At 50.4% G+C, this 18,519-nt stretch overlaps 1 protein-coding gene across 1 annotated transcript; it reads left to right on the forward strand.

Moving 5' to 3' along the window:
• The first annotated feature begins 4,511 nt into the window (after positions 1 to 4,511).
• On the forward strand, positions 4,512 to 6,742 carry LYPD5 (LY6/PLAUR domain containing 5). Its single transcript, XM_060084545.1, has 4 exons — positions 4,512 to 4,590; positions 5,135 to 5,311; positions 5,541 to 5,687; positions 5,939 to 6,742. The coding sequence occupies exons 1-4, from the start codon at positions 4,527 to 4,529 to the stop codon at positions 6,127 to 6,129; spliced, it is 579 nt and encodes a 192-aa protein (XP_059940528.1). The 5' UTR covers positions 4,512 to 4,526; the 3' UTR covers positions 6,130 to 6,742.
• Positions 6,743 to 18,519: the final 11,777 nt, after the last annotated feature.

Here is an 18,519-nt window from a genome sequence, read left to right on the forward strand (position 1 = left end):
CCTCCATTTTCTCCAATCTCTCAAATAATTAATCACTTAATTACTAAAACGTGATTACAAAAAAAAAAGAATTTCTGGGTTCATAGGGAGCTTGGAGCTCATGCTCTGTGGATGCAAGAGCCCTGCCAGAATCTCTAGACCTAGATCACTGGGTCTCCATTGGATTACCTGGATGAAATAAAATTTATATTTTATGGCAAGACAAGAAAAATTTAAACATAAAATTATTTTCTACCAGTTTGGGCCTCTGCCTTTCCCTTTAGTGTGTATTGTACATCTGCACTGACCAGACTTCCTTAGGAGATAATGTTTCTTCTTAATCTTGTAAGGGATCACAATAACCCACTACTTGCTTTGTACATACAGATCTGGATTGTGTAAACTGTCAATACATCATTTGTTGGATAACTCTTTGCCTCAAAAGCTTATATAACTGTGCTTTGACCTCTAATGGGCAGAACAGTCCTCAGAGCTTTCTGAAAGACTGTCTCCCAGATTATAATCCTCAGGTTGGCTCGAATAAAATTTTCCATTTCTTTCTTAGATCGACCATTGATTTTTTTTTCATCGACAGCCTCCTGCAGTGGGAGCTTCCCACCTGATACCTCACAGCCTCCAAAGGTACCTGAAGGCTACCAGAGTTAAAGTCACACGGGCACAGCCGCACGCTCACAGTCACTTACACTCACACACACACACACACACACACACATGCTCACACACTAAATGGGCTGGTCAGCCAACTCTTCAAGCCTCAGTCTCTGAAACTGAACCACTGTGGATACCTCCAATGCCCCCACCTTCCACAGGGGCCTCAGAAAACCCAGCCTCCTTTCCTGGCCAGTCTCTACTCTTAGCTCCACCCTCTCCCTGAAGGGCCAGCCCCTGACAGAGAGGCAGAAACAGGAGAAACAGGAAGAATAATTTGGATAAAAACAGGTTCAGGGAAGTGAGGCCTGTTGGGAGGAGCAGGCCTTTGGCAAAACGAGGGTGAGTCCAGAACCCTAGTGAGTGTCCGCAGTTCCTGGGTGTTTGCTGTCAAAGAAAAATTGCACCGAACAAAGTTAAAGAGGCACAGGAGACTTTATTCAAGACTATGGCAATAAGAGAGAGAGACTGAACTCAACTCCACTGAAACAAAAGGTGGGAGGGGTTTTCACCTGGATGAGCTAGTGGGAAAATGCCAGAGACAGAGGGGAGGTTGGTGCATGGGATGGTCCAGCACTCTGACTTACTCCTGAGTTTACAAGTGTTTTTCTCTGTGACTAGGCATCTGTGTTTGCTAACTGCCACTTATTCAAGTTCGGCTCCTACCCTCCCACAGAGCCTGAGGGTCAGGGGTGCTATCTTCCTTGATGATGACATTTTGGAGGGGTGGCTCCCAGGTCCCCTGAGAAAGACATTCCTGGGCTGTAAAACTAGCAAGAGGCTGGGAGAAAATTTACCTACATTTCAAAGGGACAGAGAAAGAATCGGCAATGACAAGTTTTCTAAAGTAAATGCTCTAAGGAAAGGGAGATTGGGGGCCTGAAGTCAGGAGGAAGTCCGTGTCAAGTTTAGTCAAGCTCAGGAGACCACTAAGGCTGTCCTGGTCACCGCTATTGTGTCCCCTCTTCCCATTCATCTGTGGGTTCGTGACCCTAGGTCTCTGCACATGCCTGGTACCCACCCTGCATGGCACGGTGAATAGGTGTGATCCCAGCAGGCAGTGCCTCCAAGCGCAAGAAGCAAGGCAGATCAGGAGATGCCAACTTGGCATCAGCTCCCACCACCCTTGGGAGCATCCATCTGGAAGTCCCCATCTGCCTGGTGTCTGAGTGTCCACATGGGTTTGTCTGAATCCTCAGGGGAGAGTGTATCCCTCCAGTTGTCTGCCTGTGTCTCTAGCTCCTCTGATGTTTTAAAATTCATTCATTTAAAAGTCTAATTTAAAAAACGTATTAAACACCTTCTGTGGGCATGTCCTGTTCATCAAGTCTGCGTTTGTCCGTGTGTCTACATTTGCATCTGTCCACACCGGATGTGTCTGTCTTTTTGCATCCCATGTGTAACTGCCTCTCTGGGAGTCTCTATCTCCCTGTCAGTTTGTTTATAAGTTCCTTGATTCACTCATTCCTACAACATCACAAACATCCCCTGAGGCCTCTGAGGAGTTCACAGCCTGATGCGGTGACACACACCAGCCCAACCCAGGGTGACCAAGGCTGGGAGACGGAGGTATTTGAGGCTGAAGGTGGGTGGATGATTGTAGGGGGGCGTGGCAGGTCAGAGAAGTCTTCAAGGAGGAGGTGATGTTTGTCTCTGGGTCTGGAGACGTGGGCCCATATAGGTGGTATGTGTTGGGATAGAGGAAGAGAAGAGAAATCAAGAGGCCATGTGTGCCAACCTCAGACTAGAACACAGTGTTGGGGAACAGGGTAGAAAGAGAGCCTGCAAAGCACAAATTCCCCCAAAGTTAAGGGTCACAGGCCCCTAGCTCCCTCCTCCCTCAGATCCAGGAGTCCAGGCCCCATCATGATTATCTAGGAGGAAACCAGCCCAAGCAAGGGAGGGCAGGGGGTGGAGGAATCCCTGCCGGGCTGGGTATAGCCAGGATGCCTGGGTCTTTGCTGGGAGAACCAGCCAGTCAGAAATCAGAGCAGGAGCTGTCCTCGGTGTCTCCACTCAGGTCCACAACCTGCCAATGGGAGGCCCCAGAGCCGTCCTGCTGTGCCTCTTTGGGGCTGTCCTCTGCCTCACAGGTATTCAGACTTTTGAGTCCAGTGGTAAGAGGGCAGTTGGGTGGGAGATAGCTGGACTCTCCTGGGCCTGAGGGAGCAGAGAGTGGGGGCCGGATTCCAGGGACTCAGGGAGGAGCAAACTAGGGGCCCTGATTCCTGGGTCTGAGGGAGGAGGGGCTGGGGGCCCGGACTCCTGGGTCTTGGTTGGGAGAGGCCTGTGTCCTCTCCAGTTCTCTTCCCCTGCTCTGTTCTTCCCATATCACTCATTTCCTCCAGTGTCTCTGTGCCACTACTCCAGCCTTTCTCATCCTCTTTGCCCATGTCCTCATTCAAAGGTACCTCTGGGGAGCCATGGGGGCTCTTTCCAGAGCTGGCAGGAAACCTTGGCCTCATCCTCAGGCAACCCCTTCCCCTAGTTTGGGTAAGGACAGGGACATAGTCATATCAGGACTGAAGTGGCTACAAAGGCAGGGAATTTGAGAGGTGGGAAGGAGGTTATGCCTGCATATAACAACTTTGTGTGTGTGTGTGTGTGTGCGTGTGCATGTGCACACATTCATCCACGGAAGAGAGTTCGATTTCTCTGTGTGTCCATGTGTCAGGGTGTCCTGTGGGTCTCTGTGCTTGTGTGTGTTTATCTGTACCAGGTTTTGATGTCTGGATGTTTGAACAAATGCTTTTATGGGTCTGTTTATCTCTGAGCCTCACTTTCTTTTTAAAAGAGATGTGTGTATAATTTTGCACCTCTGTTTCTCTTTGTGTTTGTGCATCTCTATGACTGGTGGGCCTGTATTTCTCTCTGTGTATGTGTATTTGGGTATTTTGATGTGTATCTGTCTCTCTGTGTATCTGTTGTGTGTCTCTATGTATCTTGCATCTGAATATGATTTTAAATTGTTTGTTTTTGTAGGCCTCTTTTTTGTGTATCTCTAACTTTGCCTAATTTCAGGGTCCCATTTTATTTGTATGTCTGTGATTCTTGGGTCTGTATTTGTCTCTCTCTGGGTATGGCTTCCTGTGTTCCTGGGTCTGTGTGTTGTGATTATTTCCGTATCCACACAGTTTTCTGTCTGTGAGTGTGATTTTGCATGTGTGAGATCCTGTGCCTTGCTTTGGGGGGTTTCTATTGGCGGGTCTGGGTGCTACTCATTTTGCTTGTAAATGTAGAACTCAATGTGAACGCATTCAGGATACTCTGTGTATATTTGTGAGATTTGCATGAGCCTGTGTCAATTTTGTTATTTTGTGTTTACGTCAGTGTTTAAGTGTTCTGTGCGTGTGTGTATCTGTATTGCTGGGGGCTGGCTGTGTGTGCATTTGTAGCATGAGATTGTACATCCCAGTGCCTGTACTGGAGTGTTTGTTTTCCATCAGTGACCTTTTAGTGCTACTGGATATCATGAGTATAGTTGGGAAAGGGATAGGCAGAACAGAAGTGAATCACTTCCTCCTTTATCAAAATCTTGGAGGGCTTCCTGGAAGAGGATGGAGATTTGGAAGAGCCTGGGGGGAAAAAAACCTGGACTGGCAGGTGCAGATGTCATTGCTGTGCCAAGAGGTAGACACAGTCATGAGCAGCCACAGCAGCAGCCCCTGCTTCTTTCAAGGCAACAAGGCCTGTCTCCCCTCAGAGCAGAAGAGCCTGGCCCATGTGGCTGTCATCTGCAGGGTGGAGCCTGATTCCTTGCACAGGCTCATCCTTGGCCTGTTCCTCTCACCCCACCCCTGCTCCTCTCCCCAGGGTCCCAAGCCCTGCAATGCTACAGCTTTCAACACATCTACTTCGGGCCCTTTGACCTCAGTGGCATGAAATTCCTCAATGTCTCCTGTCTCCTCGGATGCTCTGAGGCTGTCTTATCCCTGAACACTGGTGAGGGGCAGGAAACACACACAAAAAGGGGCGGGAGCGGGAGACAAGGACAAGGATGAAAGATTAGATGGGGTGCGGGGGGGTGGAGGTGGAGGAGGAGACAAGGGGTTGGGAAGGAACTGGGTAGAAGAGGGGAGGGAAGGTCAGGATAGAGATGCGGAGGTGGAGGTTAGAGGAGAAGGGAGAGAAAGGAGGGGATGCGGGGGCAGGAGGTGGGAGGAGGAGACAGTGGGGGGCCAGGAAGAGGAGGTGGGAGGGGGCAGAAAAGAGGAAGAGGGGAAGGAGAGAAAAGGAGGAGGAGGAAAGGGTTGGTGACGAGAGGAGAGGGGGAGGCGGTGTAGAGGGAAGCAGAGTTTGACAGGCAGCGAGGGACGAAAGCGAAGGGCAGGGCTGGAGGGAGAAGCCAGGTTGAGTGAGAAGCGAGAAAACAGAGGAGCAAGAGGCTTGAGACTAGAGGGAGAGAGGTGGAGAGGAGGGGGCGTGGGAGAGGAGGAGGAGGGTTGCGGGGGAGGCAGAGCGCCAGACCCCATCCCCTCGCTCCCAGGGTACCGCGCCTCAGTGACCATGGTACAGAAGGGCTGCTGGACAGGCCCGGCTGAGAGCCAGATGCCGTGGAAGGACAAGGCGCTGCCGCCTGACTACTCTGTGGTGCGCGGCTGCGGGACCGACCTTTGCAACGCGAACTTCCAGACCCACGACTCCCTCGCCAATCTGAGCCGAGGTATGCGAGGGGGCGGGGCTGGGTGTGGGGCGGGACTGTACGGGGCTGGGAGGGGCCCCGGCCCGCGCGCGCGCCCGGGGAGGGGTGTGGTCTGCGCTGGGCTCCTCCTCCCGGCGTGCTGGGATTCCAGCGTCCAGGTCAGGCCAGACGGGAGCCCTGGCGCAATGCACATCCCGCACGACCGTACCGAGGACCGTTACCTGAGTGTGCGTCCACGCTCTCTTGCCAGCGCCCAACCCGCCGACGCTCAGCGGCGCCAAGTGCTACTCCTGCGTGGGGATCCACCCGGAGGACGGCACCCCGGAGAAGTCCCAGCAGGTCCAGTGTCACCAGGACCAAAGCATCTGCTTCCAGGGCAATGGCAGCATGACCTTTGGTGAGAGGCTGGGAGGGTGAGAGGGCCTGGGCAAGGGGTGTGGAGGCAGGGCAGGGCTGACAGGGAGACAGACACGGCCCTGGTCTAAAGAAGGAGGCGTGGTCCTGGACTGAGGGAGGAGGCATGGCTCTGGTCCAAGGAGGGGACTGGAAGTAAGTCTGAGGACCCAGTCATGGCTGTGGTCTCTGAGGTGGAGGTTCAGGTGCCGCTGCCTCCCTCGGTTCTGACCCTCCTCACTACCCCCGTCCCAGGCAATTTCTCAGTCCCTGTGTACATCAGAACCTGCCCCCGGCCCTCCTGCACCATCCAGGGCACCACCAGCCCGGGGACAAACATCGACCTCCAGGGCTCCTGCTGTGAGGGGCACCAGTGCAACAAGGACTCCATCAGCCTTCACCAGCGCCTCGGGCACCGCCCCTCCTGGGGCGCCCCCCCATCATAGTCCTTCTCATGGCTCCCCTGCTGGCTAGCACTCTGGGAGGACCCCTCAGGCTCTCCTCATAGCCCCTCCAGCCCCTTCCTGAGCAGGATGCTGGGGGCAGGGCACACGCGCCCCCTTCTCACTGCTTCAGTTCCTGGAATGTGGAAAATGAGAGCTGCACTCCTGTCTGTCTGTCTCTCTCTCTCTCTCTCTCTCTCTCTCTCTCTCTCTCTCTCTCCCCCTCCCTCCCGCTTCCCTACTGACGCCCAGCCCTTACCTGGTCAGCAGGCCTGGGAGAAATTGGGCAAGGTCCCCAGCATCCCAGGGTGGGGAGAAACAGCCACATCCCACCCCGCATGCAGAACAAACCTGATCATAGATCCTGCTTGCTGAGCACCAACCAGGCCCAGGCTCCCCACAACCCCATTTCCTGGTTGTGGGTTTCCTGGTCCTAGGTTCTCCCTCCAGAGCCTGGAGCCAGGCTGCACGGGTTTGAATTCCAGCTTCAGCATTTTGCCTGTGGGTGACCTTGGGCAAGTTACTTAATCTCACTGAGACTATGTTTCCTCACTTGTCAGGCAGAGATGAAAATAAAACCTACAATAATGACAAGGTCCTACTTCACAGTGGTTGTGGGCGGGATTTAATGAATTCCCTCTCTCTGTCATCTTGATCTGTGATCATCTGTTTGAATATTTAGTCATTTAAAAAGACTCATTCAACACCTACTTATTGCTGTCTGCTAACTGCAGTGCATGAGAAATATCTGGTTTTGGTAAGAGGGAAAAGGCAGTGAAAAAGTAGAATGGATGCTACTGATAAAATTTTAATTTATGAAGGAACCCTCCTACACTGTTGGTGGGAATGTAAAATGGTGCAGCCACTATGGAGAACAAAAACTAAAAACAGAACTACCATATGGCCCAACAATCCCACTCCTGGGCATATACCCAGAGAAAACCATAATTCAAAAAGATACATGCACCCCAATGTTCACTGCAGCACTATTTGCAGTAGCCAAGACATGGAATAGACCTAAATGTCCATCAACAGATGAATGAATAAAGAAGATGTGGTATATACATACAATGGAATACTACTCAGCCATAAAAAAGAATGAAATAATGCCATTTGCAGCAACATGGGGTGACCTAGAGATTATCATACTAAGTAAAATAAGCCAAACAGAGAAAGACAAATATCATATAATATGGCTTATATGTGGAATCTAAAAAAAAAATGATACAAATGAACTTATATACAAAACAGAAATAGACCCACAGACGTAGAAAACAAACTTATGGTTACCAAAGGGGAAAGGTGGGGGAAGGGATAAATTCTAATTTAACATATACACACTACTATATATAAAATAGATAACCAACAAGGTCCTACTGTAGAGCACAGGGAAGTATATTCAATATCTTGTAATAAACTATCATGGAAAAGAATGTGAAGAAGAATATATAAATATTCTATATATATATAATGATGTGTATATATATATAATGATGTGTATATATATATATATATACACACATCATTTTGCCATACACCTGAAGCTAACTCAACATTGTAAATCAACCATACTTCAATTAAAAAATTTTAATTTATGAACATCGGGACCACCACCCACAATCCTTATATAAAATAATAAAGGGAAAGAACAGGCAGGATTAAAAGATATGGATAGGGCCTCCCTGGTGGCGCAAGTGGTTGAGAGTCCGCCTGCCGATGCAGGGGATACGGGTTCGTGCCCCGGTCTGGGAGGATCCCATATGCCGCGGAGCGGCTGGGCCCGTGAGCCATGGCCGCTGAGCCTGCGCGTCCGGAGCCTGCGCGTCCGGAGCCTGTGCTCCGCAACGGGGGAGGCCACAACAGTGAGAGGCCCGCATACCGCAAAAAAAAAAAAAAAAAAAAAAAAGATATGGATAGACAAATATATGAAAAGATAAAAGTAAAGGAAGGAAGGAAGCAAAAAAAGGAAGAAAGAAAAAAGCAAAGAAGAAAGTATGCATATCTAATACAGTTTGCATTTCTGTATCTGGTCACAAGGCCATAGCTGATATGTTTACTTTCCTTCCTCCATTACTCATTCCAAGTCTCCTTTGCCCTCAGCTGGCTGGTGTTATTTATCAAATTAGGCAACCCAAACCTTCATTCCTGAAAGGTCTAAATCCTTAGTGGTCCTGCATTTTTTTGAGGGGGTTACTTATACTATGGGACATGAAATCTCTAAGAAGTGCTCCAGAGAATGCCTTGGGTTCCAGACACGGCCTTCCTTGGATCCACTCTGCAGGAGGAACCCAATTTCCCCTTAGTAATTGAGATCAGTCATCCCAGCAAATAAAGTAATCTTCTTCTTTGCCCATTGGTCCAGTGGAGTGAGGAGCCCCAAAAGGCCAGGTGACCGTCTCACTTTCCCACTCAGTGGAAGGAAGCATTGCTGTGTCCTCTAGTGGAAGCAGGAAGCATTCTTTCCTTGGGAACCAAAACCTCCAAACCAGCAGAGCTCAAAGTCATGGGGATGGGAGGCAGAAGCTCTGCAAGGGGCTTCCCTGGTGGCGCAGTGGTTGAGAGTCCGCCTGCCGATGCAGGGGACACATGTTCGTGCCCCGGTCCGGGAAGATCCCACATGCCGCGGAGCGGCTGGGCCCGTGAGCCATGGCCGCTGAGCCTGCGCGTCTGGAGCCTGTGCTCCGCAACGGGAGAGGCCACAACGGTGAGAGGAGAGGCCCGCGTACCGCAAAAAAAAAAAAAAAAAAAAAACAGAAGGGAAGTGCTTAGGCTGGAAGGGCTGGCAGGTAGAGAAAACAACCTCTGACTGGGGGTTGGGGCATCAGGAGTGATTTCATAGAGAACGGAGCCTGTGCTGGGTCGTGAATGATGAGGGAGGTCACCAGGTGGACAGAATGAGGAAGGGCATTCCAGACAGAAGGGCCAGCCCACACGAGCTCGTGAAAGGAAACACTTGGTTTGTTTGCTTTTTATTATTATTATTATTATTGAAGTACAGTTGATTTCCAATGTTATGTTAATTGCTGCTGTACAGCAAAGCGATTCAGTTATACACATATACACATTCTTTTTTAAACATTTTTTTCCATTATGGTTTATCATAGGATATTGAATGTAGTCCTCTGTGCTGAACAGTTGGACTTGTTTATCCATCCTATATATAAAAGCTTACATCCGCTAACCCCAACCTCCCAATCCATCCCTCCCCCAACCCCCTCCCCCTTGGCAACCACCAGTCTGTTCTCCATGTCCTGGATTCTAGGAGACACTTGTTAAATGGCAGAGGGACAGCAGGACAGAAGCGGGAACAAGTAAGAGACAGAGGGAGCTGCAGGGAGGGACAGTCAGCAAACATTTATAACCTATTCTTCTGAGCCGGTGATGCCAGGGACCCTGCAGTGAGTCAGACCCAACCCTGTCCTCCTGGTCTGGAAAGAGTCAGTCACAAATCCGGAGGCTGATGGTTGGTAAATTATAAAATATGGAGGTCTAGGGGAGCTCCAAAGAGGAAGACCAGGGACAGCTTCTGATAAGAACAAATCTCTGAGATTCGTTCCTTGTCACTTAAGTGACAAGTAGGAATTGGCAAAGGAGAAGGGGGAAGGGCGGAGTGCATAAAGGCTTGGCCTGTGTACAAAATGTGAGAAAAGAAGATGAGGATGAAGGGATGGCAGTGCTCCTGAGGGGCTTAAAATGTCAGATGAAGCTAAAGTTTCCTGAACTTATTCTGCAGCCAATGGGGATCTATGGAAGGGCTTCGAGCAGGGGAGAGGTAGGGTCGAAGCCAGGGGATGGGAAGCTCTCCCTGTGACCACGCAGGGGACAGACTGGGGGAGTGAGACTGAAGGCAGGGACACCAAGGAGAGGCTGGTGATGGGGTCTCTCATTCATGGTCTCCAGGGTCAGGGGCCACTTAGTGTTGAGAGGCTTGGAGGGAGAAGGAAGGAGTGAGAAAACAGTGTGTCAGGGCTGAGGAGTAAAGTCCCTTATGCATGAGGATAGTGGCTTCCTCTGGAGACTGGGAAGAAGGCGGTGGTCATAAAGAAGCACACAGGAAGATTCTGGGGAGTGGCAGTATTCTCTCTGGGTGTGTGGTAATTTCATGGGGATACACAAATGTAATCATTTGTCCAGTATAAATCTCTATATGGTATGCACTTTCTGCACATATGGTATATTGCATACAAAAAAATACTAATGTCAACAGCAAAGTCAAGGCAAGAGCCTAGGTTTTTGGACTCCCATATTGTGGCTTTCTAATCTTTGGTGACAGAGGTCAGGATGCTGACTACCTCTGGTGTATCAGTTGGGAGACAGTTCAGGAGAACCTCTTGTGGCAATGGAGATGCTCTATGACTTGCCTGAGGTGATGGTCACACGTGTCTAGACACAGGTAGAAATGCATCAGTTTGTACACTTAAGATTTGTGGGGGACTTTCCTGGTGGTGCAGTGGTTAAGAATCCGCCTGCCAATGCAGAGAACACGGGTTCAAGCCCTGGTCAGGGAACTAGATCCCACATGCCGTGGAGCAACTAAGCCCATGCACCACAACTACTGAGCCTGGGCTCTAGAGCCCGCGAGCCACAACTCCTGAGCCCACATGCTACAACTACTGAAGCCTGTGTGCCTAGAGCCCATGCTCTGCAACAGGAGAAGCCACCGCAATGAGAAGCCCGTGCATCACAACGAAGAGTAGCCCCTGCTCACCGCAACTAGAGAAATCCCGCACGCAGCAACGAAGACCCAACACAGCCAAAAATAAATAAACTAATTAATTTTAAAAAATTTGTGACCTTTCCAATGTGTAAGCCATAACTCCACAGAGAGAAACAAAATTAAAATACAACATACAATTAAATGATATCATGTCTGGGATTTGCATGAAAATAATATAGGAAGTGAGCAAGCAGGTGGAGGCACAGATGAAATGCAATTAACCATGAGTTGGTATTTGTTAGATGGGTACGTGAGGTTTATTATACTCTTCTGTTCACTTCTGCTTGTTTGAAGTTTTGCATAATAATAATATATATCCGTATGTGTATACATGGATAGATAGATAGATAGGCGATAGATAAAACAAATACCTGTTGAACCCAGTGACCCAGGCACTTCCTCCCTTCAGAACTCAGAGGCCTGCTCCTCTCAGTGATCCAGGTGGTCCAGTGCTTGGATCATGCTCACATCGCCCCTCTCCTAAGATTCTGTTGCCCTCCCCAGGTTAATGCCTGTGGGAGCCTAGGTCAGCACCAAGGACAGATCCACAGCATTGGGTCTCAGAACCACAGACAGCAACTCAACTAATAGGTGAGACAAAGGACAGGGAAATGAGGAAATGACATCCTTCCGATTTCCAGAACAGTGTGGAACAGGGCAGGAGGGGGGAGTCGAGGAAGAGCCAATCAGTACTACTGAATAAGAGCACTCCTTCAACAAATAGCCACTGAGCATCTCCTCTGTGCCAGGCACAGTTCTAAACACTGGGGATGGCAAAATCCCTGTCCTGAACAAGTAGAAAAATAAGAAAACAGGATCATTTAGATAAATGCCATGATAAAGACATAGCAATGAAATATGATACAGAGTTATTTATGGGGTGGGAGAGGAGCATTTCTGAAGAGATGGTCAAGGAAGAGACCATATTGAAAAGAGAACTGGATGAAGTAAGGAAATGATCCAAGAGGAGACTGGAGGTAAAAGCATTCAGGCAGAGGAAGAAGCAAGCACCAAGATGCTGAGGCAGGAAAGAGCATGGCATGTTTGAGGATCAGCAAGAAGGCCAATGTGGTGGAGCAAAGTAAGTGGACGGGAGAGTGGCAGGAGGGGTTTTGGTAAGATAGGAGTAGACACACAGAGAGAAAGAGATAGAGAAAGAGAGACAGGAAAATATGAAAGACAAGCAGAGACTGGAAGAGTCAAGAAAGACCCAGAGGCAGAAAGAGAGAAGCAAAATAACACTAGCTGTAATTTATAAAGTGCAATTTCCATGATCTATTCTATTACTTATTCATATATACATACTCATATATATTCATATATACATACTTTTTATTATGGAAAACTTCAAACAGAAAAGTGAACAGAAAAGTGTAACATTTATTGTTATTATTATATAACAAACCACTCCAAAATTTAGTGTCTTAAAACAAAAAGTGTATTATTTCTTATGATTCTGAGGGTTGACAGGGCACTTCTGCTGGTCTCATGCAGCTGCATTCAGATGGGGCTGGACTGGGGCTTTTGGCCAGGGTGCTTTGATTCTCCTCTGCATGGCCTCTCCATGTGACTAGCTTGGGCTTCCTCACAACATGGCAGTCTTAGAGTTCTAAGAACAAAAGCAAAAGCTTCTAGTTCTCTTAAGAACTGGACCTGGAACTGGCCCAGCATCATTTCTGCCACATTCTATTAGTCAACGCAAGTCACAAGCCAGCCAGACTGAAGGAGAAGAGACACAGAGTCTACCTGTTGGTGGGAGAAACCACATACCAGGACAGAGAAGGAGGAATTCCTGGAGCCAGCCTGGGAAACAATGTACCATGAGGGCTTAATGTATGCCAGGTCCCATGCTGAGGGCCCCAGATATTCCACCTCACCTAATCCTCAAGCAACCCTGTGACACAGGGTATAATCATCCCCCCATTTTACAGGTCTCATAGGACACACAGCTAGGGATAGCAGAGCTAGATATGAACTCAGGTCTGTCTCTAAACCAGGCTGTATGTGTGTTATGTTATTATGTTCCACCCAAAAATAAAGTCAGTGACCATGGCCATGTCAAGGCTTAACCCAGGGCTTCCCTGCTGGCTCAGCGGTTAAGAATCCGCCTGCCAATGCAGGGGACACGGGTTCGAGCCCTGGTCCGGGAAGATCCCACATGCTGCGGAGCAACTAAGCCCATGTGCCACAACTACTGAAGTCCGCACTCCTAGAGCCCGTGCTCCACAACAAGAGAAGCCACCACAGTGAGAAACCCACGCACCGCAACGAAGAGTAGCCCCCGCTCATCGCAACTAGAGAAAGCCTGCGCACAGCAACAAAGACCCAACGCAGCCAAAAATAAATAAATAAAATTAATAAATAAATTTTAAATTTAAAAAAGGCTTAACCCAATTGACCCAGAGTCTCTAGATACCCAGATTGCGAGATATATATCTAGATAGATAGATAGATAGATAGATAGATAAATAGCTTAACATAATATAATACATAATTTTTAATTGGTTGGGAACACAGAGGTACAAAGGATAAACTAAAAGCAGAGGGCTTCCCTGGTGGCACAGTGGTTGGGAGTCCGCCTGCCAGTGCAGGGGATGCGGGTTTGAGCCCTGGTCCAGGAAGATCCTACATGCTGCGGAGCAACTAAGCCCGTGAGCCACAACTACTGAGCCTGCGTGCCACAACAACTGAAACCTGCATGCCTAGAGCCCGTGCTCCACAACAAGAGAAGCCACTGCAATGAGAAGCCCACACACCGCAACAAAGAGTAGCCCCTGCTCGCTGCAACTAGAGAAAGCCCGTGCACAGCAACAAAGACCCAATGCAGCCAAAAATAAATAAATAAATTTATTTTAAAAATAAAATCAAATAAAAATTAAAAAAATAAAAGCAGGGCTTCCCTGGTGGCGCAGTGGTTGAGAGTCCACCTGCCAATGCAGGGGACACGGGTTCGTGCCCCAGTCCAGGAAGATCCCACATGCCGCAGAGCGGCTGGGCCCGTGAGCCATGGCTGCTGAGCCTGCACGTCCGGGGCCTGTGCTGTGCTCCGCAACGGGAGAGTCCGCAGCAGTGAGAGGCCTGCGTACCAGAAAAAAATAAAATAAAAGCAGAGAGGCATGCACTTGGGGACAAAGACCAGGAGACAGAAACTCAGAAGCAAGGCCAGTGAGATAGAGAGGAGCAGACTCACAGAGACAAAGCAAAAGCAAGAGAGAGATTGACAGAACCACAGGGTCTCCCTCCTTTAGCCAGGAAGCTCCATGGGGGCAGGGATTTTTCTGTTTTGTGTAGAACAGTACCTGACTCTCAGTAGGTGCGCAATAGATGGATACTAGGCTGGAAAAGCAGAGAGCCTGCAGTTCCCTCAAACAGCACCAGGTGGCAGTATCCCAATGCCCCGAAGCCTCCATATGCCTAAATCCGAAAGACAGCAGTTGGAGGATTTGCCGCCACAGGCCTCAGACTTTCTGGACGTCTTCCCCTGGGCTGAGCCCCGCCTTTCCCTGCACAAGCCCTGGGTGATGAGTGACCTTTCCATATGAGACTACCTCTTCACCCACTCCGCCACCCTACCGAGTTAAACAACTCTTTCTTTGTCCTTGGCCCCTTCCGGCTGGGCTCCAAGGCATCTGGGTCCTTTCCAGGCCCGGAGATGGTGCTGGGATGAAGGTGGGGCAGCTGGGACGAGGCCAAGGAAAAGTCCTAAGGACTTTGGAATCAGTTCTTCTAGTCTTCCTGGACAAGGAGTATGGGTCCAGGCCCCTCCTCCCTCAGACCCAGGATCCAGGCCCCCGGCCCCTCCTCCCTCAGACCCAGGATCCTGGTCCCCGCCCCTCCTCCCTCAGACCCAGGATCCAGGCCCCCAGCCCCTCCTCCCTCAGACCCAGGATCCTGGTCCCCGGCCCCTCCTCCCTCAGACCCAGGATCCAGACCCCCGGCCCCTCCTCCCTCATACCCAGGATCCCGGCCCCCGGCCCCTCCTCCCTCAGACCCAGGATCCAGACCCCCCGCCCCTCCTCCCTCAGACCCAGGATCCCGGCCCCTCCTCCCCTCCAAGTCCCTTGAAGCTGCCCTGCTCCCTCCTGTCGGCAGAGAGGTCCTCTGGTGCTCCCCCTCCCTGTCTTTTACAGAGACCCCTCTCCCCCTCTACGCCCCCCTTCCAGGGTTGAGGCCAAAGCTGAGTCACAGGAAGCGCTGGGGCCCTGAGTCACCAACCCCCTCTCTGGGCCCCAGCGAGCTGGCTCTTGACCCCCATGGCCCAGAACTTCCGTTTGGCGGCAGGTGCCCTTCCCACTGTGACCCATCGCCGCCCACCCTGGCACCTCCCACAGCCTGCCTACTCTCCGCTTTTCTCTTTTAGTCATGGTGTCTTTGGAGGCAAAATTTCCCTCTGCTCCAACTTCCCTGGCTTGATTCTGACTTCTGCTTTCTCTTCACCACTAGGTCTCTTCTGTCTCCAGCTCTTGGGTTTGTAAAAACTTCTCCCCACAACCTCCTCCCTCCCCTCTCTCCCCTCCTTCTCTGTCTGTCTCTGTCCCTCCCTCTCCTCTGGCTCCAACGTTCAGGGTCTCTCTGGTTGTCTCTCTCCCCTCAGTTTTTCACAGTTGCCTGAACTGGAGCACAGAGGCTGTGGAAGGCCCGGGGCTGGAGGTCTCTGTTCCGTGGCCACTGACCCTCTCAGGCAGCCGCAGTCTCTGAATCCCTGGCCTCTGGCCCCTGAGCGAGGCTGCAGTGGAACTGGGAGGCGCAAAGCTGTTCCCAGCTGTGCCCCTGACCAGGAGAGAGAAACTGCGGCAGAGATGAGCTTAGAGAGGCCCAGAGACACAGAGCACTAGAGGCAGAGAGAGGATGAGACAGAAACGAGAGCACAGGCAGAGATGGAGACAGTCAGAGAGCACCAGACAGAGACACAGACAGCGACGAACACAGAGAGGGACAGGGACAGGCAGCGAGAGTGAAACAGAAAAGCAGTGGGATCATAGGATCTCATGTCTACGTGGAATCTAAAAAAAAGGGTCCAAATGAACTTATTTACAAAACAGAAAGAGACTCAGAGCCACAGAAAACAAACTTATGGTTATCAAAGGGGAAAGGGTGGGAGGCATAAATTGGGAATTGGGGATTAACGGATACACACTATTGTATATAAAATAAACAACAAGGACCTACTGTATAGCACAGGGGACTACACTTAATATCTTGTACTAACCATAATGGAAAAGAATCTGAAAGAGAATATATATTATATAGACATATATACAACTGAGTTACTTTGCTGTACATCCGAATTATTGTAAATCAACTAGACTTCAATAAAAAAATTTTAAAAGCAGTGGGATGCAGGGATAGACACAGAGACAGAGATGCTGAGAGACATAGGGACACAAAGAGAGGCAGAGCCAGAGAGAGAACTGGACAGAGAGACACAGAGCCAGAAGATACGTAGAACGGAGACAAAGGCGTAAAGGAGAGGAAAACAGGGACAGAGACAGACAGATGGGGAAAGAGATAAAGGTGAACCGAAAGGCTTCCAGAGTGGGAGAGACCGAGAAGGCAGTCTGAGGCAAGGCCTGGGGGAGCCAAGAGGGAGGGGAGGTGGCGGGGTTGCTGGTCAGACTGCAGCCTGGCGATCCCCTGGCTGCAGCATCTCCTCCAAGCAGACAGGCATGTGTCTCCATCACTCCCCCCGCCACGTCTCATCCCGAGTGGGAATCACATGCGCACCATGGGGCCGGGCTCCAGCATAGGTTGCGTTTTTGTCACCGGGTGTGTCTGTGTGTGCGGTCTGGTGTCTCTGGGTGTGTCCGTGTGGGTTGTGTTGGGGTGACGCCAAGCATGTCTGTGTGTGTCTCATTGCCCTGTGGCTGGAGGGACCATGTTCCTACATGGCATACAACTCAGGAGGGGAGAGGGGTCATGTCTGTGTATTTCCCCCCAGAGTGCTGTCCACATGGCCACCCACCACACGGCGAGAGGGGTTTTGTGTCACCTCACCAGTGAGTCCCCGTGTGTCGCTGGTGGAGGGTTTTGATCTGTGTCTAGGTGTACGGTGTACAGACCCGTGCGTAACTTCTGTGCTGCTGCATGTGGTCACATGCCGCATGGTTGTCACTCGGGGGGTCACCATGCATCAGTCTGCATTGCATTTGCTGTTCTGTGCGTCAGCGCATGTTGTGTCTCTTCTTTATGGGTGTTGTGTGTGTAAAGTTGTGTATCACTCCGTGATGTGACCCTGTGTCTCCTTCCAGGTGTGTGTCTATGTTGGGGCCTCTCTTTTCCCTGCCAAGAACACAGACTGGGAACCCACACGCAGAGTGTTGTGTTTGCATGGCTGTGTATTACATTGTACCAGACGGCGTTCCCTGGTGCTGTGTGTGGTGTCATTGCAGGCCTAAGTGATGGCTGTGTCAGTGGGTTCATGAGACACAGTGTTTGTGCTGGGAAATAGTGTAGCACGTGTTTTGTGTCATTGTGTCTTTGTGTATTCCACTGTATATGTTGTGTTTGTGTGGCCACCTGTGTTGGAGTGTATCATGTGCCAGGCTGTGTGTGGGTGTGGTTTATGGTGTCAGTCCCAGGCGACGGTGCATGTTTTACTCTGCTCACGTTGCTCTTGGGCATCAGGGTCCCTGTAGCCTGTGGCCAGTCCCCCTCCCCCGGGGGCACCATTCTTGGTTGTGTCCTGTGTGATGCACCAAAATAGACCAAAATGTCTTACATGGGGCATGTGCCGCTTGGGTTTCTGTGTGTGTCACTGTGCCTATAGGTCCGTTCCTACACGCATCCCTTCATGTTGTTCTCTGACTGCATATATGAATGGCACTGTGCACCGCGGTATACTGTCTGTCAGGGTGAATCCATGAGTGTTGTGAATCATTCTATGAGCATATGTGCTTGAGTCACCACGTGCCGTGATGTACGTCAGTGTGCATTCCTCTACGTGCTGGGTGATTGGAGACTGCCATGGGTGTGTCCCTAAATGCTGTGTGTCTGCACATGTCATGTTTTGTTCCACAGGTGTGTGATGGCTGAGTGCTTTGCTCACACAGATATGTTGTGTGTGGCATTTGGGGATTGCGAGGTCAATACAGATTGTGTGTTTGTGGAACACCCATATATGTTGTGTTTGTGTAGCTATGAATGGGCATCATCCTGCGTGAGGTGTCTGGGTGTGGCTGTTTGTGTCAGAAGATGTCGTGCCAACTTTGATTGCAGTGTTTGTGCCTGTGTGTGGACAATATTTAGGTGGCCGTGTGTGCCACGGGGCGCTGCCTGCCTCACTAAGTGCCACTGTGTGTCACATCATGTGTGTGGTGTCCGGCTTGTCGGGAGTTGTGAGTCACTCGGTGTAGGTTGTGTTGTATGCCCATGGGTGTTATAGGTTCTGTCTCCGGCCATGCCGTGTTTAAGGGTGTTATCACCCTGTGTCGCATGGTGTCCGGGTGTGGCTGAGTGTAGGTGTGTATTACACGCTGCAGACCGTTGTGTATGACAAAGCCCATTGTGTGTTGGTGTGTGTCTTAATCCATGTGGACACACGCCTCTTCCTTGCTCTGCCCCAAGACACACCCAGCCCCTCCTTAGCCTGAGAAGGGGGGTTGGGGAGCCTCCCCTCTGCCCAGGGGCCTCCCCAGCACCTCCCCGCCCTGCCCAGCAGTCACCACCCCCCAGAGGGC

The sequence above is a fragment of the Mesoplodon densirostris genome, chromosome 19, assembly GCF_025265405.1.
Source record: "Mesoplodon densirostris isolate mMesDen1 chromosome 19, mMesDen1 primary haplotype, whole genome shotgun sequence".
Taxonomy (NCBI): domain Eukaryota; kingdom Metazoa; phylum Chordata; class Mammalia; order Artiodactyla; family Ziphiidae; genus Mesoplodon; species Mesoplodon densirostris.

Coding starts and splice junctions, on each gene's coding strand:
- LYPD5 (XM_060084545.1), top strand. CDS start 4,527: ATGAAATTCCTCAATGTCTCCTGTCTCCTCGGATGCTCTGAGGCTGTC. Junction 5,312..5,540: donor CCTCGCCAATCTGAGCCGAG/GTATGCGAGGGG, acceptor CTCTCTTGCCAG/CGCCCAACCCGCCGACGCTC. Junction 5,688..5,938: donor CAATGGCAGCATGACCTTTG/GTGAGAGGCTGG, acceptor CCCCCGTCCCAG/GCAATTTCTCAGTCCCTGTG.